Here is a 27914-nt window from a genome sequence, read left to right as displayed (position 1 = left end):
ATGTGTGTACATGAGTGTACATGTGCATGTGTGTGTGTGTGTGTGTGTGTGTGTGTGCATGAGTGTACATGAGTGTACATGTATTGGAGGTCAGAAGTTGGCGTCAGATATCTCCTTCTGTCATCTCCATCTTTCTTTTCTTTTTTGAGAGTGTCTTACTACATAGCCCAGGCTAGCCTAGAAATCGGAGCGATCTACCTGCCTCTGCTTCCCGAGTGCCAGAATTAAAGTTGTGTTCCACCACACCCAGCTTCCACCTTAATTTTGAGACAGAGTTTCTCTCTCAATCTTGGGCTCACCTACCCAGCCATGCTGGCTGGACTGAAAGCTCCAGGGATCCCCGTGTCTCCACCCTCATTAGAGGGATTACAGGCACATGCTGCCCCGGGCCTAGCCTCCCGTGTGGGTTCTTAGGAACTGAACCCATGTCTTTATGCTTTACCCACGACAAACACTTTGCTGACTAAACCATTCCCCCAACCCTGGATTCTTTATAACAGAGGAAACTGAAACAAGAAGCTAACCAAACCAACAGTGGCACAGGAAAAAGATGAACCCTCAGTTTCCTGGGTCAGGCACTTCATGCCTAAGAGAACTGGCTGTAATTCAGGTCAGATTCAGGATACATCTGACATCAACTTCTGGTCTACACACACACACACACACACACACACACACACACACACACACACACACAAACACACAAATAAAAATAAGGGCAAAGGCAGAGTCACCAGGCCCTGGTTGAAAATGCACTTTCTGGCCCCACCTGCACCCATGAGACCTTGCTGTCCCCAGGATCCCTATGCTCTGCAGTGAAAACAAGACTTTAAACTGTAAGTGCTCTGGGTCTAGAGACGTTCTCTTTTCCCTCCTGTCACCCTCCCCACAGCCCTCCCATCTCTGCCCACTGTTGACACATGGAGACATTTCTCAGCTAACTAGGTAGAGCCCAAGTGGGGCCCTGTAGCAGGGAAAGCACTTGGAGTCCTTGTAAGCTAGGGACAGGGGCTCTGTCAGAACTGGCGACCTGAGCTCATGCGCCCCACCACACAGTCTTCCCAACCCTTGCATAAACCACTTCCCTGGTGTCCTAGGCTAGCTTCTTTCTACAGCAGGCTTCTGCCAGGAATCCATCTGCAGAGACTGCTTGCCGGTACCTTCCCTCCTCACCTGAGCATCAAGGCCCAGCCACGCTGAGCCTAACAACTGAGCCAGCACTGAGCTCACTGAGTAGAGAACAAAGTGACAATGTCCCATACCAATCACAGTGGCTATAATTTCTCCAAATGGAAAAACAAGTGTGGTTCGGCTGTGAAGTGCATCCCAGCCCCAGGGGCTCACATTTGAATACTTGGTTCTCGGATGGTCACTGTTTTCTGAGGTTACAAGCAGAATCTTTGAGACATGAACCCTAGCTGATTGATATGGGCCACCAGAAGCAGGCAGGGAAGGTTATACACCAGCCCTACTTCTGGCCTGTATCTGCACTCTTACCTCCTGCTGGGATACCAGCAGACCATGTGGCAAGCTCCTGCCGCTACAGAGCCAACATGGTTCCAGCTACCCAGATGGACTGTGTCCCTGAAATTGTGAGCAAGAACAACACCTCTCCTTTAAACTGCTTCTTACGTATCTGACCCAGTGCTATAAACATAATGAACACAAGTGTGTTGCGGACATGAGAAACTGGAACCTCACACCTCATTGGTGGGAGGAACATGAGGTGATGCAACTCTGGAGAAACCGCCATAGCCCTTAGCAAAGAGTAAAGGCAGAACAACAACCTGGACCAGCAACGTCTCATCTAAGGATGCAGCATCTGGAATAGTTGAGAGTGGGGTTGTGGACCAACAGAAACTCCGGCATTTAGAGCTGGAGTAGTCTTTCTTAACCCACGGCTAAAAGTTCCCTCTCCCCTCTTGAGGGGCAGCCGTGGCCAATCTTTTAAGGAAGACTAGTTGGTTATGACCATGTGCTGTTTAAATCCCTCTGACACCAGGGACAGAGGTGGAGGGAGAAATGGGCAGGAATTTGCACTCCTTGTCACAGACAAGGATGTCTCTGGAGATGTCTTCACCACAGTGGGCTGGCTGGGCCGCCCTTCCGTGCTTTCTCCAGTTGCCAGTGTGGCCATGTGGCTCCTCTGCCCCTGCCCAGGCCTGGACCCCTCTGCATAGGACTTTATTTAATAAAATGTCCCAACAGCAGGACCTTTTGTGTTTCCGCCTCACTCCAAACCTGCCTCTCTGAGAGCAAGGGGCTCTTCTGTCTCCCTCTTTGCTGGTCACTTTCTGTCAGCCTGACAGTTTGTGTAGCCTCCTGTGAGGAAGAACCTCCGCTGAGGAATTGCCTCCCCCAGACTGGCCTGGGTGGCGTTTTCTTGGTTGTTGATTGATGTGTGAGGGCCCAGTTTAATGCGGGTGGTGCCCCCCTTGGGCAGATGGTCCTGGGAGGTGTAAGAAAAAAGACTTAAGGTGAGCCTGGGAACAAGCCAGCGAGTAGCGTTCCTCCACGGTTTCTGCCTCTGCTCCTGTTTGGTTCCTCAGTAATAGACTGTGATGGGGGCATGGGAAACAAATAGACCCATTCTTTCCCGAGTTACTCTCAGTCATATAGTATTTGCCACCACAAGAGAGACCAAAGCAGGCCAGTGTGGCCCCGCTATGGCTCCCAGACTCTGACATGGCTGCTAGGAATATGGAGTCTGTTAGAAACAAACATCCACATTCCAAGTCTACATTGCTGCCTTGGAGTAAATGGATAACCATAGTATTGGAACAAACAAGTGCTTTGGAGAACGATCAAGACGGTGTGCGTGGGAAACATTTATCACCTCCCCCGGCTCACTGTCAACTCTTAATGATGGGACAGAGCACTCCACTTTCTTATTTGACTCGTGGCTATCCCCCACACACCCCACTTCCTCCGCTAATTTTCATCTTTGGGTTCTCGAGTCCCAGGAGTAGGTGTTCCTCTATTGTCCCCTTGACTTTGGAAAGAGACAAATGGTATCCACTCCCCCTGCTTCTGACACGGCAGAGGCTAGCATCCGGACACCTCCAGTTTGGGACGCCTCTGTCTGGCACCACAGTCTCTCTGTGGGTGGAAACAGGCTGGCTCTGCTGGGAAGCCTCCCTAGCTCAGATGCCTGCTGCGGCCATGCCTAGAAAGAACATGTCTGCCACCTGCTGGCTCCAGGCAGCACCTCAGTTGTGCCTCAGGCTCTGGGTGTAGCAAACAGGTGTAGCTACACCTTTAACTCTGGCACTAGGCTTACAGGCTTCTCTGAAGGCGCTTTTTTTTTTTTAAATTAAATTTATTTTTTAAATTTCATTTTAAATTGCAACCAAAGTTCTCCCTCCCCCTCCCCAAGTCCATCCCCTCCTTCTAACAGGTAAGGGCTCTCATGGGGAGTCTGCAAAGTCTGGCACTTTAAGTTGGGGCAGGCCAAGCCCCTCCCCACTGCATTAAGGCTGAGCATGGCATCCCCTCTTAGGGAATGGGCTCTTAAAGCATGTCTCTCCTGGCCTGCCCACTGCTCTGCTCAGGTCCAGCAGCAGCCAGGCATGTCCCGTCCTATTCAGCTCAAATAGAGAACCCTAAGTGCTATTTCCCTGGGTAGAGAGGGACACAGATCATGGGTTCCACACAGTCCCTGATATCAGAAATCATTTTCCTTTTTTCTTTTTATCCCTCCCCTCCCCACATTTCATGTTGTCATTATTCAAACCTATTTATTGGAAAATTAAAGAGTAATGCCACAAGTCTCCTTCAGGGCAGGTGTTTGTGTTTTGTCCCAAGAACAGGGGGAAACCTCTGGAGCGTTTTAAGCACTCTCCACTCCCAATCTACAAGGGCAGTCACCCCAAGTATCACTTAGACTTGAGAATCAATCCTAAGCGTTCTCCTCTGTGGATTGGATTGTCATGGGAACATAATGCAACCATGCCACTCAAGTCTGAGAGCAACTAGTTAGTACTGTGGCAGATCACAGGCAAGCCATATCCCAACAGGTGTGTGTGTGTGTGTGTGTGTGTGTGTGTGCCAGGAAGAGTCAAGCTGTGTGTGTAGGACAGGAAGTACCTTCAAACAGGCCTGCCTCAGCCTCAGCGGGCCCCTTCTCCAGCATTCCTGTGTCTGGGGAATAGTGATTTCTGGCTTAGGGCATCGGGAAGGTGCTGGCAGCTCGATGGACACTCACTGTGTGGTTTTGTTTTTCAGTTCTCACTGATGTCCTTCATTGCGCCCCCAGATCCAGGTGAGTATGCCATCATCCCAGATTTCCACCAACCAAGAACCAGAGCATAGAAATGCTTAAGGGACATTGGGGTACCACAGAAACTTTGAGAATTTATCCAGGAACACTGCAGCCGTGTAACATTAGACACAGCTTTGAGGTGCCAGTCTCGGTCACCTAAGGGAGACACTATTAATGTGGTCAAATACCCCGATTCTACAGAGAAAGAAACTGAGGCCCAGAGAAGGGAAGAAACCAGTTTCTTGTCCACTAGTGATTGAGGAGAGACCAGATGTGACTGAGTAAGGGGCCATCCTACTCACTCCGTTTCCCCACAGGAAGCTCTAGCATGAGCTACCCCAGTGATGCCCTCACAGGAAGCTCTAGGATGAGCTACCCCAGTGATGCCCCTCACAGGAAGCTCTAGCATGAGCTGCCCCAGTGATGCCCCTCACAGGAAGCTCTAGCATGAGCTGCCCCAGTGATGCCCCCACAGGAAGCTCTAGGATGAGCTACCCCAGTGATGCCCTCACAGGAAGCTCTAGGATGAGCTGCCCCAGTGTTGCCCCCATGGCACCACTTACCTGATTTAGAAGTCCAGAAAACACATAGGAAGTCTCAGACTGACAATAACGCACATGGCTCTAAGAGTCATGTAGACTTGAGGTAGAGATCATATCCAGCATTGTATGGTATTAAGATTGCATTCAAAAGTGGGCATGGTGGGTTGCTCCTGTAACCCCGGCACTTAGGAGATGGAGGTAAGAAGGTTAGGAGTTCAGGACAGGCTTCAGCTACATAGCAGATTTGAGGCCAGCCTAGACTATAAGAGACCCTATCACAAAACAGTAAATTAAAAGCAACCACAAATACACAAAACAATTGCATCCAAGAGGTTGTGCCATATATTGCCTGACACACAGATGGACAGCCTAGTGGACAGAACTATTTCTCACAGGCTCTCTCTGTCTCTCCCAGACTCACTCTGTTACCGTGCACATTTTCCGTTTCCTCTGCCTAGTGCCCACACCATAGTGGGATGAACAACATAACGCCTGCTTGAGTTTGGGATAGAAACTCCTCTCATGACCCCAAGGGGCCAAAGGCAGACATCCCCACAGGTCATAGACTGGGTTGGTCATGCTCAGAAGACCGGAACAGGCAGCCTGTGCACGGAGATGACAGATGGGATTCAAGCTTGCATCAAGGACTTAGAGCAAAGATGGTGCCCACTAGCCAAATCCTGATCAGCCATCAGTGTTCTCTAGAAAAGAGTTCTGGACAAGCAGATAGACTGTGGCAGTCCAGAGCAGGTCACTCAGACCTTCCAGAATAGAATAGAAACGTGTGTCCATGTGAACACGGACCGCAGAAGGACTCTGCATCTTTCTGCAAAGCAAGACAAGAAGCAGGAGGGAAGGCAGCCCAACCACCCAGAAAGCTCCAGTCCAGACTCCCGGCACGCATGGAGTTCAGAGAGAGGCCAAGCCAAGGCTGGAAACGCCACCATTTCCCCAGCCTCCAGCTCACATTGCCCAGACACCAGCAAAGGGTTCTTGGACCTGAGAGGGCAGAAAGACAAGGCTGTGGATGCTTTGGGGTGAACAGAAAAGGAGGCAGGGCATAGAAGAGTCAAGGGACCCCAGTTTCAAGTGTCTGAAGGGAAGTGAGCTGTGGGGATGAGGAAGCATTGCTGGCAGTGGTGGCGCACGCCTTTAGTCTCAGTACTCGGGCGGCAGAGGCAGGAAGATCTCAGTAAGATCAAGGCCAGCCTGGTCTACAAAGCAAGTTCCAGGACAGCCAGAGCTGTTACACAGAGAAACCCTGTCTCAAAAACAACAACAACAAAAGTATCTTTATGGGCCAGAAAGATATCTCAGTGGATAAAATAATTGCTTTAGCATGAGAAATGGATCCAGAACCCACACAGATGCTAGACAGTCATGGCAGCCATCCTGTAATTCTCCCCTTGGAAGATGGAAACAGGGGATCCCCGTGAGTCTAACCATATCAGTGAGCTCTGGGTTTGATTAAGAGACCCTGCCTCAATGAGCAAAGTGGAAGAGCAACTAAGGGTGATTCTTTATATCAACCCCTGCCATCCAGATGCACATGGCCCCAAACAAAAATGGAAAGGAAAAATTAAGGAACATTTTTACCACAAGGAGTTTTACCACTATCTCCTAGAGTTTATATACAATGTCTACAGGGAGTTTATGATACCCAGGAATTAGACAGTGGACGGGCCGAATAAATGTAATAAGCCTGTAGACAAAGGAAAGAGTGGATTCACTCGTTCTATGTGTGTCCATATAAGGTTTAGCTGGGCAGATGACAAAGCATAGTGTCCGAGTTAACCTACAGACAGGAAGGATCTCCTAAAATTAGAATATTCCAGAATATTTGAACTCCCCAACACCAGAGGCATTTAGGGCAAAGACTCAAGTTAGAAAACAACTTAGACAGGAGTGGACAGTGTGGGATGTAGTATGCCAGGACACCGATCTCTACAAGAACTCTACAGGCTACTTCTGAGGGTTGGTGAATAAAGGAAGCAGGCTGGCCTTGGGCCCCGGAGCCTGTCTCCAGGTGCTCTGTTGGCCTCTGGCTGTGGAGTGAGGGCGTTAGATTTAAAGCCTATCCTCATTTGGTCCCATTGCACATGGGGCTGTTCTTTGATGAAATTTATCGGCTCTGTGCTCCCTTCAGACAACAGCCTGTCGAAGAGACCCCCTGCTCATGCCCTCAGGCAAGCTGCTTCCTTGGTTGGTCTTACCGGTGCCAGTACATGGCAAGGGCCTTGCTAGAGCAGAAGGTGCCTGGTTCCCAGTCCCCAGTGGGTGGTAGAGGAGGTGGCCATCAAACAGCACAAGCTCTGCCCATCTCCCTAAAGCAGGTGACACACAGCCGGTAGGCCTGCGGAAATGCATCTTCAAAGCTGGCTTGGCTCTGCCCAGCACCACAGGCTGTGCTCATCCATCAGCTGTCCTGCCGCCTGCCAGCGAGGCTCTCGGCTGTACTTGCCTGCCAGCAGGGCTGGAAACGTCACATGCAGGCCGACAGGGCTGGGGTTTGGGGAAGGCCCTCAGAGGAGCCAGCTGTGGCACAGTGATGGATGGAGCCAACCGGGATGACATTCCAGGGGTTTTCATTCCATTCCACACATCTGGCCAGCTCCTTTAGCAGAGCAGCTGTGAAATTCCCTTGGCACTAACCGTGAGCTCTTTCCAAGAGGCCCTCACTGTGGACTGCAGGAATCCTGGAGAGGGCCCAAGGGCCAGGTGCTAGCTGAAGATTTCCTGATGAAAACTTCTTCCCAAAAGCCAGAAGGCCAAAGGCTTTCTAACCACAGAGACTTCAGGCTCATGAAAAGTCAGACAGAACTTGGAGTTAGGCGAAGCTGGGTGTGGATGCCCTTCTGTCTGAGTGTTTTGATCTGCAGAATAGTAATGACAATTACCCTCACCATAGAGGCTGAAAGTTAAGTGAAATTTTGTTCGCACATAGTTGTGTAGAGTATCTGACACACAGAAAATATTTAATATGTAATAACCTGCTTTTGAAAGTATTTGTGTCAATTCAGGATACCCCTAACACTCTTCATAGTTATTTCCAGCTGGATTTTTGACAAAGCAGCAAGGCCATAGGATTTCTTTTTATATCTAATATAAAAGCCTCACAGAGCACCCTGTGTCCCCAAGGTTCTCCCTTTTTCAGTAGTTCAGAAGAGGTCTCAAGAAACCGGAGTGTGAACCCCTTTGTATGTGTGCACATGTGTTTGTGGACCCAAGAGGACAACCTCAGGCATAGCTCCAGTTTGTGAGATAGTATCCCCGTCTCATTTTTGTTTAGTGCATGTGTATATACTAATAGATAGAAGATACATAGGTGCTAGAGATAGATAGATAGATAGATAGATAGATAGATAGATAGATAGATAGATAGATAGATAGGTCCGTAGGCAGGTAGGTGCTCATGTATGGATGGGTACAGGTGCATACATGCTGCAATGCTCGAGGTCAGAGGACCACCTCACCTTCCACATTGCTTGAGGCACAGTCTCCTACTCACAGCTACGCATGCCAGGCTACCTGAGCCACATTTTCTGAGGATTCTGAGATGGGTCTCTTGTTGGTCTGGAAGTCAATAGTGGGCTAGCATGTCTGATCTGTGGGCCTCAGGGATTACACTGTCTCTGCCTCCTCGGCACTAGGATTAAAAGTTCATGAACTGCCCACCCCCATTTTAAGTGTGGATTCTGGGGGTTGAATTCAGATTCCCTTCCTTTCAGGGAAGGCTACCTCTCCAAAGCAGTTTTCTCCAGCTTGCCAGGGTGGGACCAGATTCCATGTCAGCCGCTGTCCCTTTCTACCAAGAAAGCAGCTAGACAACTTTATAGACTTTTAGAGAGCTCATCAGGGGTTTTCAAAATGTGCAAATCTCTCCCATTTTCTTGCTAAGATCCACATTCATGCTGCTTTAAGATGGGCCAATCAGAAGGCAGGGAGGCGTAGTCACAGGGAAAATCAGTCTGTGCACACAGGTAGGGCTCTGTGCTGGCACTGTGGGAAGACAGAAGGACAGAAGTGGCCCCGCTTTTAAGAGTCAAGGAAACAAATCAGATAGATGAGTTAAGCCCCAAAGAGAAAAAGAGAGGGTCCAGCAGGGACATCCACAGCCAACCAGAGAGGAATGCTCTTGTATCTTATCCCGCAATCGCATGAACAACCCAGAGTCAATCAAGTCCTGTGTGTCTTTTATATTATTGCATAATATAGGACCTTGGAGATGTAAGTCGATAACCATGGATTTAGATATTAATCCCTTGAGTTAGCGGTTAGTCTGGGTTCTGCTGGTCTAGACCAGGTTTAGGTGGCGTGAGCTGGATTTCCTTGCATCTTCAGCCAGTGAGAGGTTCGTCTGGCATCTTGTTTTGCTATTGGTTGGCTTTCTCACGTCGGAGGCCTCATCTGGTCATGCGGCTGATCATGTGACAACTCTGGCCAGACTAAGGAGTCAGGAGGGTCCAGGAAAGTGGGCAGGAAGAGCAGGGGAGAGGAGGAAGCAAGAGAGGACAGCAATGAGGTTTCTCGGGGTCAGCCTTAGAGCAGGTGCATTGCTTCCGCCGGAAATGTCAAAGCAAGTCTCCAAGCCAGCCCAGACCAGGGGCAGGGACGTGATGAACTGGGAGTCCAGTCCTAGTGTCAGAGAGTAAAGATGCATGTGGGGTAGAGAACTGGGGTCATACTTGTCTTCAGATGGGCTCAAACCAAGTCAATATCCAAGCCTGAAAGTGCAGGTACCAGGGTTCCACGTAGGCTCACCTAACTTCTTCGTCTCCACCACCCCCAATCTCCCGGTTTTGCTTTCTTCTTCAAGACCATTCAGACCAGAGATTCCTCTGTGACAAGCCATGTCCTACTCCTGTTGATCTACCTTTATAACATCCTGTGGTCCCCAGTGCCTTCCACTACCTGGCACAACACCTTCATCCATTGCAGGTTTGCTACATCCTGTTCACATATACAGTAGGATGGGGTGTCAACAGTACAGAAGGGGTGTGAGTCCACCCAAATGGAAAGGCCGTGATAACACGCTTGTACAGCCCCCACTTCCCAATTGAATGGCTTCTTCCCTGGTGATCAGGAGCTACCAAGCTTCGCTGAGTCCATTTCAGCCTGGGACCTGGGACCCTCACAACCTGTAGGGACTTCCTGTCTTACTCTGGAGGGTTTGATCCAGGGCTGCTGTGTTTCCATTTCTCTCCAGCTCACTGGGAAATGTGCAGACCTTGCACACAGGACTGGGCTCAAGTACAAATCCCACAACAGGCATTTTGCCCAGCCCCTAAAAATGCCACAGTATCCCACATGTGTAAGCGTCTCCTCTATTTCAGGTGGGGTTTTTTTTTTTATATGTGTGTGATTGGTAGGTGAATGTGTACAGGTTTGTGTTCCTTGATTTCTATATGTGTGGGCAGTGTGTGTTTATATGTTTGTGTGTGCATGCCCAAGTGTGTATGGGTGCAAAGTGCACATGCACAGATTTGGGTGTTTTATGTGATTGTGTGTGTGTGGATGCACTTGTGTGTACAGGTACACACACATTTATTCATTTGTGTTTGCGTGTGTACATACATGTAGATGACTGGGGTTAACGGTGGGCATTTTCCTCTATCACACTCAATGTTTTTGTTAGTTTTTGAAATAGGATCTCATTGGACCTAAGCCTCGCCAATTCAGCAAGAGTAGCTGACTAGTGAGCTCCAGGAATCTCCCGTCTCCACTCCACCCCATGCCCCAGCACTAAGATCATAGGCTCCTGTCTGCATGTTCTTGAGCACATAGGTAGTAGAGATCTGAACTCAGGTCTCAAGCTTGGGCAGAAAGCACTCTACCAACTGAGCCATCTCCCTAACCACAAAGCAGGGGTGTGGAAGGGGACCCTCAACAACACAGTCAAGATTAGTCAGTGTGACCTCCCATCCAGGGGACTATTGAGAAGGGTATAGGAAAGACTGAAACCCTGAAAGACCCTTATTTATAAGGATCTTTCTTATATGTGTGAGAAAAACCAAAGTAAGTCCTCCAGTAAAAACAGCTAAATCAACATTGCAATCAACTCTCTGTCTCCTTCAAATGTCAGTTTGAAATCTTCCATGGCCAACTCGGAAAAACATTTCCCCCTCCCTTCTCTCCCCCTTTCTTTGCTTTGTCGTATTTATGGAAGGAAACTTCATTGCTTCAGGAAGACTGTGGTCTTATCTTTAGCCTAGATGCTCGTCTCTGGAGAAGTGGCTTCCTCTGGGAGCGTGTTCATCCTGGGGAAAGCAGCCAGGGAAAAATAATGAGCAAGCAAAGAGAGTCTCAACTTGACACTGCGATAAATGAGATGAAACTTTGCCAAGGAACTAGAGTTGGTGTATTCAAAAAAAAGAAATAAAAGATAATTCCATTTTTAATGGGAAATATAAAACAGCCATTGTGCAAAAGTCAAATTATTAGAAGTCCCAGCTATAAAGACTATAACAGAGTGAGGGGGAGATCCTGAGGCTGTGTGCTTGGTAATCAGGCTTGAGTAGAGAGCGGTCCTCCACACCATCACTGCCTCTGCTGGGTTGCCTTTCAAGTCAGGCATCTGCATTTGCTTCTGCCTGGTTATCATGCGTCTCTCTGGAAAGCTTCCTCACAGCCTCCACTGCCAACTTGCCATCCTCTCATCAGCAGGAAAGGGCAAAATGAACTCAAGTTTCTCCCAATTCCAAACTTGTCTCCACCAGCCACAGAGTCATCAGCACCTTCCAAGACTCAACACAATCAAGAGCTTGACTTCAGATATGTACACACCTGTTTGTCTGTCTAACCAAACTTTCCATTTGTGGGCATCATCACATTGTTTCCTTGGTAACCAAGGTCCCAGAACAGTCTGAGGGTGGTACCTGGGTGGCTGTTAAGTAGCAGGATGGACGTTCAGTGGGGATGGTTGTTTAAATAAGTGTGTGTGTGTGTGTGTGTGTGTGTGAGAGAGAGAGAGAGAGAGAGAGAGAGAGAGAGAGAGAGAGAGAGAGAGAGAGAGAGCAAAGCAATGGAAGGACCCAATTAAAGCAACTGAGCACTGTCATTGAACCAGAAAGCCATGGTGGTTGTATAGAGACAAAATTTAGTTTAAATCTAGATGTGAATTATCTAGGAGGCCTTGAGCATGTTGTTTTTCCTCTCTGGGCCTCAGTTTCCACAATTTAAAGCACAGCCAACATATACTTCCAAGATTTTTTTTTTTTGAGACAGGGTCCCATATGCCCCAGCCTGGCCTCCAACTCTCTCTACAGACAATGGCAGCTTGAACCTTTGATCCTTTGCCTTTACCTCCTGGATTCTGGTGTGATGCTGTTTATTGTCAACAGGACAACTTCTGAACTTACCTAGGTGACAAAGCCCCGGGCACACCTGTGAGGCACACCTGTGAGGCACACCTGTGAGGCACACCTGCTTTCTGCCTAGGCATGCATGTGAGGGAGGATGTTGACAGGGTTCATTGAGGACCTGGTGTTAGACCTAGACTGTCTAAGACGGAGAAAGCCAGCCAAGCGCTAGCATTCATTCATCCCTCTGTTCTGACTGTGGATCCAACAAGACCAGTGCTTCAGGCTTCCACCGCCAAGACTTCCCCACCATGGTGGACAGTACCCTGAACCATGAGCCAGAATAAGACCCCTTTCATTATGCTGACTTTGCTGAGTTTGGGATTTTTTGTTTGTTTTTTGTTTTTTGTTTTTCTTTCATAGCACATTGAAAGAAAGTAAGACATTTGGGATTACAGGTGTGTACCACCATTTCACACAGAGCTGAGATAAAGTCTAGGGTTTAGATCAAGTCTAGAGGCAAGCACTCTAGACCAACTTCCCAGATTTTTATGAGGATTAAAAGAGAGTGTAGCTGCAAGTGTTTAGCTTTGTGAAGGCTCAGGAAAGGTCAGCTGTTAAATGCTCTGTAGATGCAACTGAGAGATGTTTGACCAAGAGGAAAGTGGCAAGAGTCTTGGACTTTACTAAACTAAGGCGACTAATGAAGCCTCATGGAGAAATACTATCCACAAAGCTACCAGGGAGGCACCAGGACAGCGCCATGCACTCTGGCCCTGGTAGATCCTATGTAGAATTGTGAAGACATGAGGGCCATAGGATGCTTCCTGCTGTGTTCGGAGCTGAGAAAACCAAGGCATAGAGAATGCAATTGGTGTACCCAGTGGAATAGTTGGTGGAAAATTGGGACTTTGTTTCCTTCTGTATTTCTAGTCAGGTATTGCCATGTCAAATACCAACACTGGACCAGTTGCTGGACCTTAACTCTCCCCCCACCCCACCCCAAATTAAACACTCCCAAGCCTAACCTTCCTGTCTTCCTGCATCACTGGGGAGAGCTGAAAAGATATGTAATTCCTCCTGAAGGATATTGAGTTTTCTGGGAAGAGGTGTCACCTAAACCAAAGACTGACTTCCTCAGACCTATTGACTAGGCTGTCTTCTGTCCTTCCCTGCCCTGCAGATTGGACGCCGGATGACTATTACAGCTATGACTATTCCAGCCAAGATGAAGTCCACAGTGTCATGCCGACCTCCCCTGAGAACCCTGCTTGGTACTATGAAGATGATGGTGGGTGCCAATTGGAGGGAATGACCATGACTGAAAGAATTTATGTGTGACCATATGCAAGGGCTTTCCCTTCCCTTCTCTTGGCCTACATGGTAAAATAGGCATTAAAGAGCTTTATAGGCTGGGTTTCCTCCTGTTGCATCCTACACGCAGGACAGGGAAGGTGCTGAGTCACAAGTGAAGTAAGGAAGGCCGAGAGAGGAACAGACTCGACCTGGGTCACACGGCAAGGCCTCATCATCTGGCTCTCCCGACACTGTGAGAAGTCAAGTCCAAAGTCAGTTCTGCGTCTTTGAGCTCAAGCTAAGTCCTAAGTATGCAGAAGAACCTGAATTATCTTTCAGCATTTAGACTGCAGCATCCACAGTACGCTTGGAGGAGTCCTTTGCTTTTTCTATCTTCGCCCTTTTCCTTTCTCTCTTTGCTAGTTCTAATCTCTGTGGTTGTATGCATGCATGCGTTCGTGCGTGCATGCCTATGTCTTCTGTATGCTGGGGTGTCTATGTGTAAATGTGCATCTACATGTGTGCAACTCCCGATATTCTCTCTCTGGAGCCATTCACCTCGGTTTTTAAATCAGGGCTTCTCACTGGTCTGAACCTACCCTGATTGAACTATGCTGGCCAACTAGTGAGCCCCGCTATGTCACTGACCCGTGAGCCCGCTATGTCAGCTGACCAATGAGCCCCACTATGTCACTGACCCATGAGCCCCGCTATGTCAGTTGACCAATGAGCCCCACTATGTCACTGACCCATGAGCCCCGCTATGTCAGCTGACCAATGAGCCCCACTATGTCACTGACCAATGAGCCCCAGGGTTCTGCCTGTTTCTGCCTCTTGGGTGCTGGGATTATAAGTATTTGCTACCATGCCCAGCCGTTTATTCAGAATCTTTTCATAGTTGTCAGTGTGTGTGTATAAATGATTATGTATATGTATTTGTATGGTCTCTATGTATGTGTGAATGTATAGTTGAGTGTGGTTGTGTGTATGATTGTGTGCATATGTGTATATATACAATATATGTGATTGTGGTTGTGTGCATATATGTGTGTATATATATTTGAATGTGATTGTATGTGTATATGTGAGTGTGGTTGTGTGTGTGTGTGTGTGTGTGTATGTGAGTGTGGTTATATGTGCATGTGAATTGCTGTGTGTGTGTTTGTATGCATGTGAGTGTAGTTGTATGTGTTTGTTTTGTGTGTGTATATATGTGAATGTCTGTGTGTATGTATATATGTTAGTATGATTGTGTGTGTGTGTGTGTGTATGCATTCACATGCTTGGTTTTGGTTTATGGCTCTTTAGACTGACCAATAGGACAAAGAGGAAAATAAGAAGTGGGGTCCAGGCAAAGCCATGTGACTGAGCCAAGAGACGGGATGGGAAGCACTTAGCAGCTGGCATAAAAGCAGTGTTACTGCAAAGTGGCCTGGAAGGCAGGGCCAAGATACAGGGCACCAGGAGAACATCAGAAGAGACCATCAAAACAGGAGCCAGGCCCCAGGATCCTACTTCCTGAACCAAAGAACAATGAGTGTGAGCGAAGGACAAAGAATTCCCCAAGGGAAGATCCATTCAGACAACCATGAAAAAGCCAAAGGCACAGATGAAATATGACAAAATCTAACTGAACAAGGAGTTGAAGAAAGATGAAGGCCACTGGGTCACTTCCTCTGTGCTGTCAATTCTCTGTCACCCTCTTGCCTTTGCTCTGCTCTCCTGATGTTCAGAAAGCCTGTGTTTCATGAGGGGTGGGTTAGCTTTGCACACTTCTGCATGACCTCCACCCCTGGGCACTGTAAGAAGGGGAGGTCTTCAGGCTTGTGAAATGCCGTCAGCATCAGAGACAGACCCCAATGTGCCCCCAGCGGGGTGGGAGGGGAAAAACACTCCCGAGAGGAAGGGAACTTTCTCAATGAGAAGGCCTGGTCCAGAGCAGGGCTGAGGGACAGTCACAATTGTGTCTGCCTGCCTCCCCTCTTACTCACCTGCATTCCTCTCCCCGGGTGTGTGACTGGAGTCGCCCTTGATCTTGAAGGATGACACATGTTTTTCCCTTTGTCCAAGCAACAGCCCTATTGTTAATCTTTCGTTTGGGGCAGGAGGCCGACATTAGGTGAGAAGTGGGGTTTCTCTGTGGATTCCAGTCTGTCTGACCTTGACTTCTGCCTTTGTGTCTTAGATCCATGCCAGTCCAACCCCTGTGAACATGGCGGCAACTGCATCATCAGAGGGGATACCTTCCATTGTAACTGCCCAGCCCCCTTCTCGGGGAGTCGGTGTCAGAACGGTGAACCCATTTCTTTCTGTTCCCTATGAGTTAAATGTGAAGCCCTCTGGCCTTTGTCTAAAGGTGATGGGAAGGCACTGGGTGATCCTGGGGCATCTGTGTGGCCAATCCTGCTGCCACACTGTGACATGGACTCGTGGGTCCATTCTACAGAGAAAGAAAGAGGGGAGACACAGCATCTAACCCAAATATGGCCCAAACTGGGACATTCGCTTTTAGACTAACCACAACAGAGAAATATGATCCTCAAATGGAATGGTAGGAAGGGCTCAGGGCACATAGAGCCAGTGTGAGAGGGATGGACAGAAGGTACAGACCTGCCCTTGACCACACAAGTTAGGATGTGAGCAGAAATCACAGAGGCCAAGTGCCTTGGTCCCTGCCCTGGCTTTTCCATCCACTACCCTCCTGGTGTCTGCATTTAGAACTCTTGTAGAGCTGTACGTCACTGAGAATAAAGACACAAGAAGAAACCTTGTTTAGGTTAAGAGAGAAGTTTTGTCCTGGAACAGCCTGGCATTTCAGGACTGTGGACAAAGCCACCTCCAAAGCTGTGGTTAAACATGTGCCCCTCTAAGTCAAATATGCACCAAATAATACCCCACCCTCATTCTCTACTTCTCTGCGTATCTCATGTAGCCCAAAACAAGTGCAAGGATAACCCGTGTGTCCAGGGTGAATGCCTCATTACCCAGAAGCCTCCCTACTACCGCTGTGCCTGCAAATACCCCTACACAGGGCCAAACTGCTCCAAAGGTGGGTGACAGAGCTCGTCTACACATAATGTTTTCTTTGCATTGCCCACAGCGTCCATGGCCCAAACTGGGACATTTGCTTTTAGACTAACCACACCAGAGAAATATGATCCTCAAATGGAATGGTAGGAAGGGCTCAGGGCACGTAGGGTCAGTGTGATGGGGTGGACACCTCTCTCCCCCATTTCTCATTGGACCACAGTGTCTGCACCTTACTGTAAGCAAGCGGATCCCAAGATTTTGTGGTGCTCAAGAAAGCCCTCTTAATTATGATTTTTTTTTAAAAAAAAATGTAAACTTCCTTGGAGAACTCAAGGAGAATTCACTATCTGTATTACACACACACACACACACACACACACACACACACACACACACACACACACACACACACCTTGGAAGTTGATTCCCCCAGGAAGTGGGCACTGATCTGTTCCTTAGGTGGGTCACGTGGGGGAGTCACTCACTGACTCTCAGCTGTGAGAAGGATGCCATCTCAAGAGATTTACTCCTCTCTATGCAAGGAAGAAAATCATAGATGAAAGAAGCTGCAATTCAGAAACATTAACTTGTCCATGGTCATGCAGCTCTCAGGTCCACAGATGAGTTTCCACCTGGCTCAGACTATTTGAAAACTTCCAGATCAGTCTACACCTCTGGCTGTTCCTGACCTTTTTATTTACGGGGGGTAGGGGTTGGGTTTTGTTTTTGTCTTTCTCCTTTGCAAGACCTCCATTCACATGGCTTATCCGTGCTGTCCTATGTCCTTCAGGTCTCTGTGACTTTTGCTATCATGCCAATGATCTGTCTATGCCCTTTGGTGTCCCGTCCCATCATTTAGAAGAGGATGACCCCAGAAGAGTGCCACCATTATGGGGTGCTATATCTCCTCCTAACATGCCCTCCGGGCCCCATTTCCTGTCTTCACAGTGCTTCCGGCGTGCAAACCAAATCCCTGCCAGAATGGTGGTGTCTGCTCCCGACACAGACGGAGGTCCAGGTTTAGCTGTGCCTGTCCAGATCACTACAGGGGGAGATTCTGTGAAATAGGTACTGATCTTCACTACCACGTCATCAAAGAGTCTGGGACAAGAGAGACTGCTGGAGGCCTTTTCTGTTCCAGTGTCTCATAAGAACATGGTCCGAGTTTCCCAAGCTCTGCAACTCCTCACTCTACCAGCCTCGGAGCAGAGCTTGCTCAGTTCTCTGCCAAGGAGGTGATGGTCGGGGTGTGATGCAGGCAAATCAACCCTCCACCCAGACCTCACCAGGGCCCCTCTCCACCTCCCCATCATTGTGTAAACAATCACCTCCTCAACTAGGGGATTTCATATTTTCTAATTCAGGCTGAATGTGGGGCATTCTGGAGCTTTGTGATGAAACCTAGAGACAACTCATAGTCAGGCCCAGTCTTGTGACCCATTTGGTATCCCCCCCCCAACGCTTATTGAGGGAAATGTGTCCGTGACTGACAGTTCTCATAGGTGGCCTGCTCTCTCCGAGGTCCGGACGACTGTTATGTTGGTGATGGCTACTCTTACCGAGGCAAAGTGAGTAGGACAGTCAACCAGAATCCATGCCTTTACTGGAATTCCTACCTCCTCTTGCAGGAGAATTACAATATGTTTATGGAAGACGCTGAGACCCATGGAATTGCAGAACACAACTTCTGCAGGTACAAATCACTGTCTTCTGTAGGTTGCTTGATTTTGGAACAGATGGCAAGCCAGCAAGCAGCCTTTCTGAGAAGGAGGTTATCCTACTCGGGTTAGCTATGGCTACACTGCTATAACAGTAAAAACTCCCCTAGTCTCAGGGGTTAACATACATCAAAGTTCATTTCTTACTAATGCTATGTGTGTCATGTGGTGGTGGCTGTGGGGGGAATTCAGCCCCATGGAGTTTTACAAATACCCAGGAATGGTAGAAAGAGGAAAACAGGGCTTTAAAAAATTGACAAACAAAAACTGAGAAGTAACACATTATCAGCCACATGGGCCCACATAATGTCAAGAGGAAGGCTGAGAAGCAAATGGGTCTGGTGAGCATTATAATACCGCCACGGATGGTTATACGCTCTTTAGTAAGGACAGTGTAATGACCCTTCCTGGAGACGACTAGACTCTTCTCGTCTTCTGTCAGGGGCCACTTGGCTGATTTCCTTGTTCTGCTTTTTGTCTAACCAAGGTCAATGATTTAAGTGATTCGCATATAGAGAGTGAGGATATTTTTTCTTGGTTTTGAACTGGCTCCAAAACAAGAGTATCTTCCTTGAATACAGCAATGCTTCTATTCTCCTCAAGCTCACTGTGAGATGCCGTCTTGTGGTACAGTCGTCATGGGGAAACTCCATGACAGCTTCACAGAGGATACTCATGCCTGGGATTCAGAGCTTGGGGCCAGGCAGGGTTCCAGTTCTCATCTTGTCTCTCAGTCGGTAATCAATTTCTAAACATGTGGAGGAGAGATCTTCACTTCTTCCATGAAAGGTTTCCTGTGCCCCTTGGTCCAGTACAAAGTTTGGAAACTACTTCCTGGTTCTTGGGATACTCATCTGGAAGTTAAGATTTTGTCAAACTCCTGTGACTACGCTTGCATGCCAAAGTTTGCTAACCAATTGGCGCATTCAAATGAAGAATAGGGACTGGGCACCCTCTGATTTGGGCCTCCAAGCTTTGATGGTCAGTCAGTTTGATTTTGTGTTTTAGAAACCCAGATGGAGACCACAAGCCCTGGTGTTTTGTTAAGGTTAACAGTGAGAAGGTGAAATGGGAATACTGTGATGTCACTGTCTGTCCAGCCCCAGGTAAGTCCATGAATATCCCGAGGGCCCTGAGGTGATGAAGTGACCACCCCCACCCTACACACCCCTTGACCCTTGCTTCACGAATGTCCATTTCACTCCTCCTACTCCTCTGTAGCCCTTGGGATGATGGGCTAGCCTTCTATCATCTCAGGGTAGCTCTAGAACGTCCTTTCCCACCTGCAGTTGGCATCCTCGGCATTGCGTGCTGCTGTTGATCACTTGCTGTGTGTGTCAGGTGTGCAGCGCTCATCACTGATTGGGTCCTCGTGGCCTCTCAGGATGAACAGTGGTCTGAAGTCCAGTTTCTTGTTCCTCCTGACGGTCTTTGCTGGCTCACCTCTGCACCTACATCTGAAATAACATGCCCTGTCTATCTGACCGGTGGGATTCTCATTGTTCTATGGGTATCTGTCTGTGATACTCCATGTCATGTCTGCTTTTGTCTGTTTCTAACCATACTTTGGGACCTGACCCAAGCACCCCTTCCTCTGACAAGTCCTCTTGATCTCTTGAATCGGGTGTCATCTCTCTCTCTGAACAACCTCCAGGAACGGAACAAGGTCACAGTCTCACAACCCTTACCACAGCTTTCTGAGTAACCTCTTATTCTACTAAAAAAAAGCCCCAAGGCATAATACATGTGTTAATGATGACATATTATACATGCTGCATGATGGATTTGTATATTTTGCATATATGTTTGTAGATCCTAAGCACCTCAAAATATGAATATAAATGCAACATCTTTATCATGAATTCTAAAAACTTGTTTCATATTAACTAAGTTACCCAGAAAACCTCAGTCACTCACCAAACAGCATACCGAAGGTGTTCTGTTCCTTGGCTCTGGATGCTTGGTCAGCATTTGGTCAGAGTCAAGACTCCAGATATGACCTCTGAAGGAACAGAGAGAACTGGCTTGTGTAATTTATCTTCATGTGCCCCACAGATACTCCTGACCCAGAGGGAAGCCTTCTGGAGCCTGTGATGGAGCTGCCAGGGTTCAACTCCTGTGGGAAGACAGAGATAGGGGAGCACACCGTCAAGCGCATCTATGGGGGCTTTAAGAGCACAGCGGGCAAGCACCCATGGCAGGTGTCCCTGCAGACCTCACTGCCACTCACAACCTCCATGCCTCAAGGTCACTTCTGTGGGGGCTCCCTGATTCACCCCTGCTGGGTGCTCACCGCAGCCCACTGTACTGAGTAAGTGTCCACTAGGAATGGGGAGCAGCATGACTGGGGTGGCAAACAGGCTCTCTTCCCATTAAGTGGTGACTTGTAAGTTTTGGCAGGACTGGAGCCAAATACACCAGAGGGAAAAGAGTGAAGTCTTGAACTGAGTGAGGATATAGCAGCCATGGCTTACCACAACTGTTCCACGTAGTTTACCATATATAGCTAGCTACCAAGAACGGTTAATTGTGATGTCTCTGATGCCTTCAGCACAGAGGCCTTTCCATGTGGCAAGAATTTATAAAGGTTCCGTGAAAGGAAAGACATATCATCATTTTCTTTTTGTAAAGGGGACATGGGTCTTAGGAAAGTTTAATGTCTAATCTGAAGTGTCAGAGTAAGAAGGCCAGCTAGTGAGATTGGCCTCAGATCTGTCTGCTTCTACAGTCTACCCTGAACAGGGCAAAATAACCCATTATCAGTGAACCTCCAAGTCAGGCATCCTCATCTGTACCTCTGGTGACTTCTGGGAGCTGAGAAACTATCACCTGTTCCAGATTCCCTAAGTCCATGGTCAGGGCTGGTCTCATGAGCCTGGCTTAAAAGCCAGCCTGCACGTCTCCTAGGCTACCTTATTCTCTGGGAATCTAGTGTGCTCCCCAAGAGAAGGCATGCCCATTAGCACCTACACACCAATTGCAACAGATTGGTTCAAGACTTCAAGGCTGAGTTTTAGCCAAGCCCAGAGAGAAAAGAGAGGTCTCCAGGAAAAGTAAGATAAAATGAGTGTGTGTGTGTGTGTGGGGGGGTGTTTCTCTGTATCCTGATAGCTGCTACCAAATAACCACATGGAGACTCCTAATTAATTATGAAAGCTCAGCCAATAGCTTAGGCTTGTTTATGGCTAGCCCTTATAACTTAAATTAACCCATTTCTATTAATCTGTGTGCTGCCCCGAGGATTATTTAACCTCGTCTATGTACTTCCCATGTTGCTTCTTCTGTGTCTGGCTGGCAACTCCTCAGACTCTGCCCTTCTTCCTCCCAGCATTCCCTCTGCCCTGAAAATCCTACCTAGCTACTGGCCATTTATCTTTTTTATTAAACCAATCGCAGTGACATATATTCACACAGCATAAAGGAATATTCCACAAGTGTGTGTCTGGACTCTCCATCCACTGATGGAGAATTTATTTTGCATTGTCTTATTTGGAACCCAAGCAGAGTTTTGTGAGGGAGCCAAGGACTGCAGATAAGGAAAGATGTTGAAGCTGAAGATCAGGGGCTTCACCCAGGTCACGTGGCCTCCTAGGAGCAAAGCTTTACCTCTGACATCTCAGGGCAATTTCACGACCATCTTATTTTACTTTGTAGCATAAGCACCAGGCATCTGAAAGTCGTGCTAGGGGACCAGGACCTGAAGAAGACAGAATCTCATGAACAGACCTTCAGGGTGGAAAAGATACTGAAGTACAGTCAGTACGTTGAAAAAGATGAGATTCCCCACAATGACATTGGCAAGTATACCCCGAACCTCCTGTGGGTCTTGTCCTAGGTGGATTTCTCCACTGATAGAAATCTGGGGTTTGATTACAGAAAGTTCCCTTGATCATTTTTATCCCTCAGGGATCCTGTAAGGTGTGTCATTCATTTCAAAGCTTTTTATGTCTAGGGAGTGTGTGATAGCATTGTTGGTTGCTGGGTAAAGCTTTTCAGTTGAAGGGAAGAGGTTTGGAGAATGCTGTATCATGAAAAGCACGCAGCCTTGAATTCCAGGACTCAGATCATCTTCCTGAACCTTGGTTTTCTGTTCCATAAAATGAGGGCACTGTTATGCAGCTTTCAGATGACTGTGTGTTGTGACTCAATGTATATGTGCACATGAATGACACCTAGTGCACATATGTGCACATGAATGACACCTAGTGCACATACGTGCACATGAATGACACCTAGTGCACATATGTGCACATGAATGACACCTAGTGCACATACGTGCACATGAATGACACCTAGTGCACATATGTGCACATGAATAACACCTAGTGCACAGGCGGTGCTGTTTAGACTGCTGGATGGATGCTCAGTGCTGTGTGCCATCCCCTCCACAATAGCGATCTTCTCTCTTTCCCACTTTCACTTCTTCCTCGGTCATCAGTAGCCCCTCCCTTTCCTGTACAGCCTGCTTATTTTAGTTGTTTTTTTTTGTTGTTGTTGTTGTTGTTTTTGAGACAGGGTTTCTCTGTATTGTTTTGGAGCCTATCCTGGAATTTGCTCAGTAGACCAGGCTGGCCTTGAACTCACAGAGATCCACCTGCCTCTGCCTCCCAAGTGCTAGGATTAAAGGCATGTGACACCAACACCCAGCCACAGCCTGCTTTTGAAGAATGATTGTGAATCCAATTAGTTTTGTTACTGTTGATATTCTTTCTGTGTTTGGGTAACCCTCCCTGGAAGTTTAAATCATCAAATGTGGATGAAAAAGTTTTTCAGTCATGGGAGGAGCACTGTGGGAGGAGCACTGTGGCTTGCTAACTTGTCTCTTCCAAAGCAAGATGAAGCCAATAATCAACAACACCCCTCCCCTCCCCCCCCTGCATCTAGCTTTGCTCAAGTTAAAGCCTGTGGATGGTCACTGTGCTCTGGAATCCAAATATGTGAAGACCATATGTTTGCCCAGTGACCCCTTTCCGGTCGGGACTGAGTGCCACATCTCCGGCTGGGGTGTAACAGAAACAGGTGAGTCTGGCGACGTACCCTCCATACACACAGGAAGGCTACACCACCCAGAGAATAAAGGACCAGTGCAATCTGCCCTCTTTGCTCTTGAAAAAAATTAAAAATGAACCACCAACGGATGCATCTGCCTCATCATCCTTCAGGCTCTGCTCGAATGTAACCATTTGCATGGAACTTCCCCTGTGAGCCTCGGGTCACCAGAGTGGCCTTTGGCCTCCTGCTCTAGATGTGTGACCGCTCCCAAGCACTCGTTGCACTCCAGGGAAGACCTCTCTCCTTCTCTAAGCAAATTACAAAGATGCTGAGTGAGTAGCAGATGCGGGGACATGTGGTTCCCGTTAGGATGCTGGGCACGTGCGGTGCCCGTTAGGATGCTGGGCACGTGTGGTTCCCATTAGGATGCTGGGCGGTGTGGTTCCCGGTAGGGTGCTGTGTACGTGTGGTACCCAGTAGGGTGCTGGGCACGTGTGGTTCCTGGTAGGGTGCTGTGCACGTGTGGTAACCGGTAGGATGCTGTGCACGTGTGGTACCCGGTAGGATGCTGGGCACGTGTGGCGCCCGGTAGGGTGCTGTGCACGAGTGGTACCCGGTAGGATGCTGGGCACGTGTGGTACCCGGTAGGATGCTGTGCACGTGTAGTACCCGGTAGGATGCTGGGCACGTGTGGCGCCCGGTAGGGTGCTGTGCACGAGTGGTACCCGGTAGGATGCTGAGCACGTGTGGTACCCGGTAGGATGCTGTGCACGTGTGGTACCCGGTAGGATGCTGGGCATGTGTGGTTCCCGGTAGGATGCTGGGCACGTGTGGTACCCGGTAGGGTGCTGTGCACGTGTGGTTCCCGGTAGGATGCTGAGCACGTGTGGTACCCGGTAGGGTGCTGTGCACGTGTGGTACCCGGTAGGTTGCTGTGCACGTGTGGTTCCTGGTAGGGTGCTGTGCACGTGTGGTTCCCGGTAGGATGCTGGACACGTGTGTTACCCAGTAGGATGCTGGGCAGTGTGGTTCCTGGTAGGGTGCTGTGCACGTGTGGTACCCGGTAGGTTGCTGTGAATGTGTGGTTCCCGTTAGGATGCTGGGCACGTGTGGCTACTGGTAGGGTGCTGTGCACGTGTGGTTCCCGGTAGGATGCTGGGCACGTGTGGTACCCGGTAGGATGCTGGGCACGTGTGGAGCCCGGTAGGATGCTGGGCAGTGTGGTTCCTGGTAGGGTGCTGTGCACGTGTGGTACCCGGTAGGTTGCTGTGAATGTGTGGTTCCCGTTAGGATGCTGGGCACGTGTGGCTACTGGTAGGGTGCTGTGCATGTGTGGTTCCCGGTAGGATGCTGGGCACTTGTGGTACCCGGTAGGATGCTGGGCACGTGTGGAGCCCGGTAGGATGCTGGGCACGTATGGAGCCCGGTAGGATGCTGGGCACGTGTGGTACCCGGTAGGATGCTGTGCAGAGCATATGTGAGCACAGGGACAGAGATAATACTGTTTTAAGCTACTGAGTTAGACAGCCCCTCAATGTCAGGTATTCTTTCAGTAGATTCTTGGTTTTGTTTCTCAAGCAGCTCAGTTTTACTTTGTCAATTGTCATTTTTTACCTCCAGGGCTTGGATTATGCACACCAAAATTGTATCTTAAATACAAAGAACTTCAGAAGAGTATTTTCAAGTCTTTGCCAAATGCTCTAAATATGTCACCCTCTTCTTAATAACGGGCAGCAAGAAAATCACTTTGAATAGGTTTAGATTCATGAGGAGAGGGAAATAGAATGTACATACGCATTTGCCAGAGGCTCAGGGGAAAGAAAATCTCTGCCTAATTGGACTTAAGGTCAACCAGGAAAGTTTCTGTAGCCCTTTGTTGTAGTCCGTCTAAGCCTTTCCACTTGTGCTGTCCTTAAAGGGTCTGCTCAGCTGGCGACATCTTAGTCGGGAATCCTATAGGGCCTCAGTTTAGAACGTCTTTATTTTACACAAATAGTCCTTAAGTCTATGTTCAAAGTCAAAGATGTTTTGAGAAATTTCATTATCTTTGAGAAGGGGGCATCTTCTCTGGGAAGCAGATAATCTAACATATCAGGGCACATCAACCATCCACCCACCTATCTATGCATACATGAATCCATCTGTCTATCCATCTGCCCCCATCCGTCCATGCATCCGTGAGACCACCCTTGCATTTATCCATCCATTTCTTCAGAACCTACTATGTGCTAGATGCATGGAATTAAAGATGGTTACAGACCATCCCCGCTTTCCAGGATCCATGACCTAGTTGAGAAGGTAGAGAGTGGATTTTCTCAAATGGGATCAGAGTGGCTTTGAAAGTCTGCACAAGCATGTGGCGATGCGGGTGCAGGAAAGTAGAACTAGCATTGGAGGGCGGAACATTTCTTCCCATCCTCTATTAAAATATTTTTCTCCCTCAACTGAGAGCCAGTGGCTTCTTTCTTACTAATGGTGACTCCTAGTAGGGTGGGTATCACTCCAGTCTTCATGGTAGTGACTGTTTTCTTCCCACAGGGGAAGGGTCCCGCCAGCTCCTGGATGCTAAAGTCAAGCTGATCTCTAACCCTTTGTGCAACTCCCGCCGACTCTATGACCGTACAATTGATGACAGTATGATCTGTGCAGGGAACTTGCAGAAGCCTGGATCAGACACCTGCCAGGTCAGAGGCTCCACGTGGTCCTTGGAGGCAGAGGCTTACGGAATACCACGCTGAGAAGAGAGGCCTGTTATAGCTCTGGGGTGGGAACCTGGGTCAGCAGGCCACCTGCTTCAGTGTTTAGACACAGGTGGGCAGACCTCTCTGAGCCTACATCAAGCTGGGATGAGTTGGCATAATAGCCATGGTGGCAGGTTGCTGCATCGCCTGGCTTAACTCTCCCAGCATCCTCTGAAAGGGACGTCACCATCAGCACATTGCAGAGGTTTGGAGACATTAATAGCAGCCGGGCACTAAGTGGTGGGAGTGGGACCACCAAGGTCTTTGCTACTTTGCTCCACTGTGAGAATGGCATACTCCCAGATGCTGAGGTCTATGGAGACTCAATGGTGCTCCTGGAGACAGAGGGGGTGGTGATTCCACCAACTCTATGCAAAGGTGACCTCGGGCCCCTGCCCCAAAGCAAAGTCCATACTCTGTTTAGCTCAGGGCTCCTGCCACAAGGAATAAATCCTTCCTAGGCTCCCAAGAGGCTTTCTGTTTGTCCCTTATACACTGCCCAACTGTCCTCAGAAATCCAGCATAGCTACATTCTCATCTTACATCATGATAAGCCTCCCTACAAAGGGACCCAAGGTAACTAGTCAACCCACAGCCCCACTGGGTTGGGAAACTGAGTTTCTTGATCTAGAGTCTGTGGCTCTGCTGTGACCCTCTGCCCCCTCCCTCTCCATGGGGGCATGGGAAGCCACAAACCCAGGACAGAAAAGAGCAAGTGGATGTGGTTTCTCTTAAGCTCTTGGAAGATGAGCGGGACCACAGGCTACTCAGTTCTCTAGATAATCCCAGGGCTATAGCGAACAGATTTCAAAGCTGATAGGTAGCCATGGTTTTGAAGCCTGGTTCTGTCTTGTGTTATACGCCCTGGGTCAATGTGGCCATCAGGTCACAAGGTATTGGTTATGATTAGGTTAGAAGGGGCAAGGTCATGTGATAAAAGCTGTTAGGTGCAGTGACTAAGCCAGCTCTTTTCCTCACTGCCTCCCTCCTGCCCATCTCTATCCCAGTCTAAGCACTGCAAAAAGAATCGGGAGTACAGCTCCTCTGTGGTTATCCACAGCTCTCCACTGAAAGAGCAAGGCCCCAGACACTGGTCAACAGGCAGTAGGTTGGACATACAGGCTGCCTCTGAGTCCTTGTCCTCCTCCTTACATATGGGTCTGTCCAAACAAACTGTTGCCTACCTTGGTCAGCTACTTGACGAGGAGGGCCCTAGGAACCGGCAGTGGAGCCGTCAGAACTGAAGTCAGGAAGCATTGTTTGCCCACAGCACTGTGACTGCAGCCCTGGGCTTCAAGCTTTCTCCAAACTCCACAACTGGAGCTGTTAGCTTCTCTCCCTTTGGAGCTATGCATTGTGGGAAGCCCAGGAAGAGCTTTGGCACTGATTTCCAGAGAAGCCCAGGGTAGCTGGCAGGCGACTTCACGCCATCACCCCCTTGTAGGAAGTTTGGGACATCCCTGAATCTAGTTGATAAGGCTGACATCCTATGACTCTTCCCTCAGGGTGACTCTGGGGGCCCTCTGACCTGTGAAAAAGATGGCACTTATTTTGTCTATGGGATTGTGAGCTGGGGTCAGGAATGTGGCAAGAAGCCAGGCGTCTACACTCAAGTCACCAAGTTCCTGAACTGGATCAAAAGCACCGTGCACAGGGAGAGCAGCTTCTGAGGTGCCGTCTTCGGAGCCGTGAAGCCCCTCCCTCCTCTTTAGCACCAGACAAAAGGGGTTTCCTGGGCAGCCAGGGATGCCCTTTTCATACCAGACGACCATGTAGCTGACAGACCACGTGCTGGACAGAGACACCACCGCCTAGCCTGGGCCTTTCCCGGCACCATTTCATGAGGCCCACTCTGCCACCTCCCCCTGGGAACCAACGAGAAATATGACAACTTTTGCTCTCCTTCCAACAAGAGTACCTTCTAGAAAAGTGGAACTCACAGACTGTCTTCACCATGGACACTGGCAAATGTGAGGTTCCTGAGTGTCCGGCATCAGCACCAGGGATGTTACCTGACTCTTACTCCGCGGTCCACA

The 27914-nt window shown here is 48.7% G+C and overlaps 1 protein-coding gene across 1 annotated transcript; it reads left to right on the top strand.

The window, feature by feature from the left end:
• Positions 1-1553: 1553 nt before the first annotated feature.
• Positions 1554-27548, top strand: Habp2 (hyaluronan binding protein 2). The gene is made up of 13 exons (XM_035443102.1): positions 1554-1592; positions 4225-4261; positions 13285-13392; positions 15583-15690; positions 16330-16446; positions 17376-17495; positions 17949-18120; positions 19154-19251; positions 20201-20456; positions 21800-21942; positions 23030-23164; positions 25676-25821; positions 27384-27548. Exons 1-13 carry the CDS (start codon positions 1554-1556, stop codon positions 27546-27548), a joined length of 1644 nt encoding a protein of 547 aa, XP_035298993.1.
• The last annotated feature ends 366 nt before the right edge of the window (positions 27549-27914 follow it).

The sequence above is a fragment of the Cricetulus griseus genome, chromosome 3 (assembly GCF_003668045.3).
Source record: "Cricetulus griseus strain 17A/GY chromosome 3, alternate assembly CriGri-PICRH-1.0, whole genome shotgun sequence".
Lineage (NCBI taxonomy): Eukaryota > Metazoa > Chordata > Mammalia > Rodentia > Cricetidae > Cricetulus > Cricetulus griseus.
The sequence above is the reverse complement of the archived record's forward strand: the minus strand, read 5'-3'. Positions and strand labels throughout refer to the sequence as shown.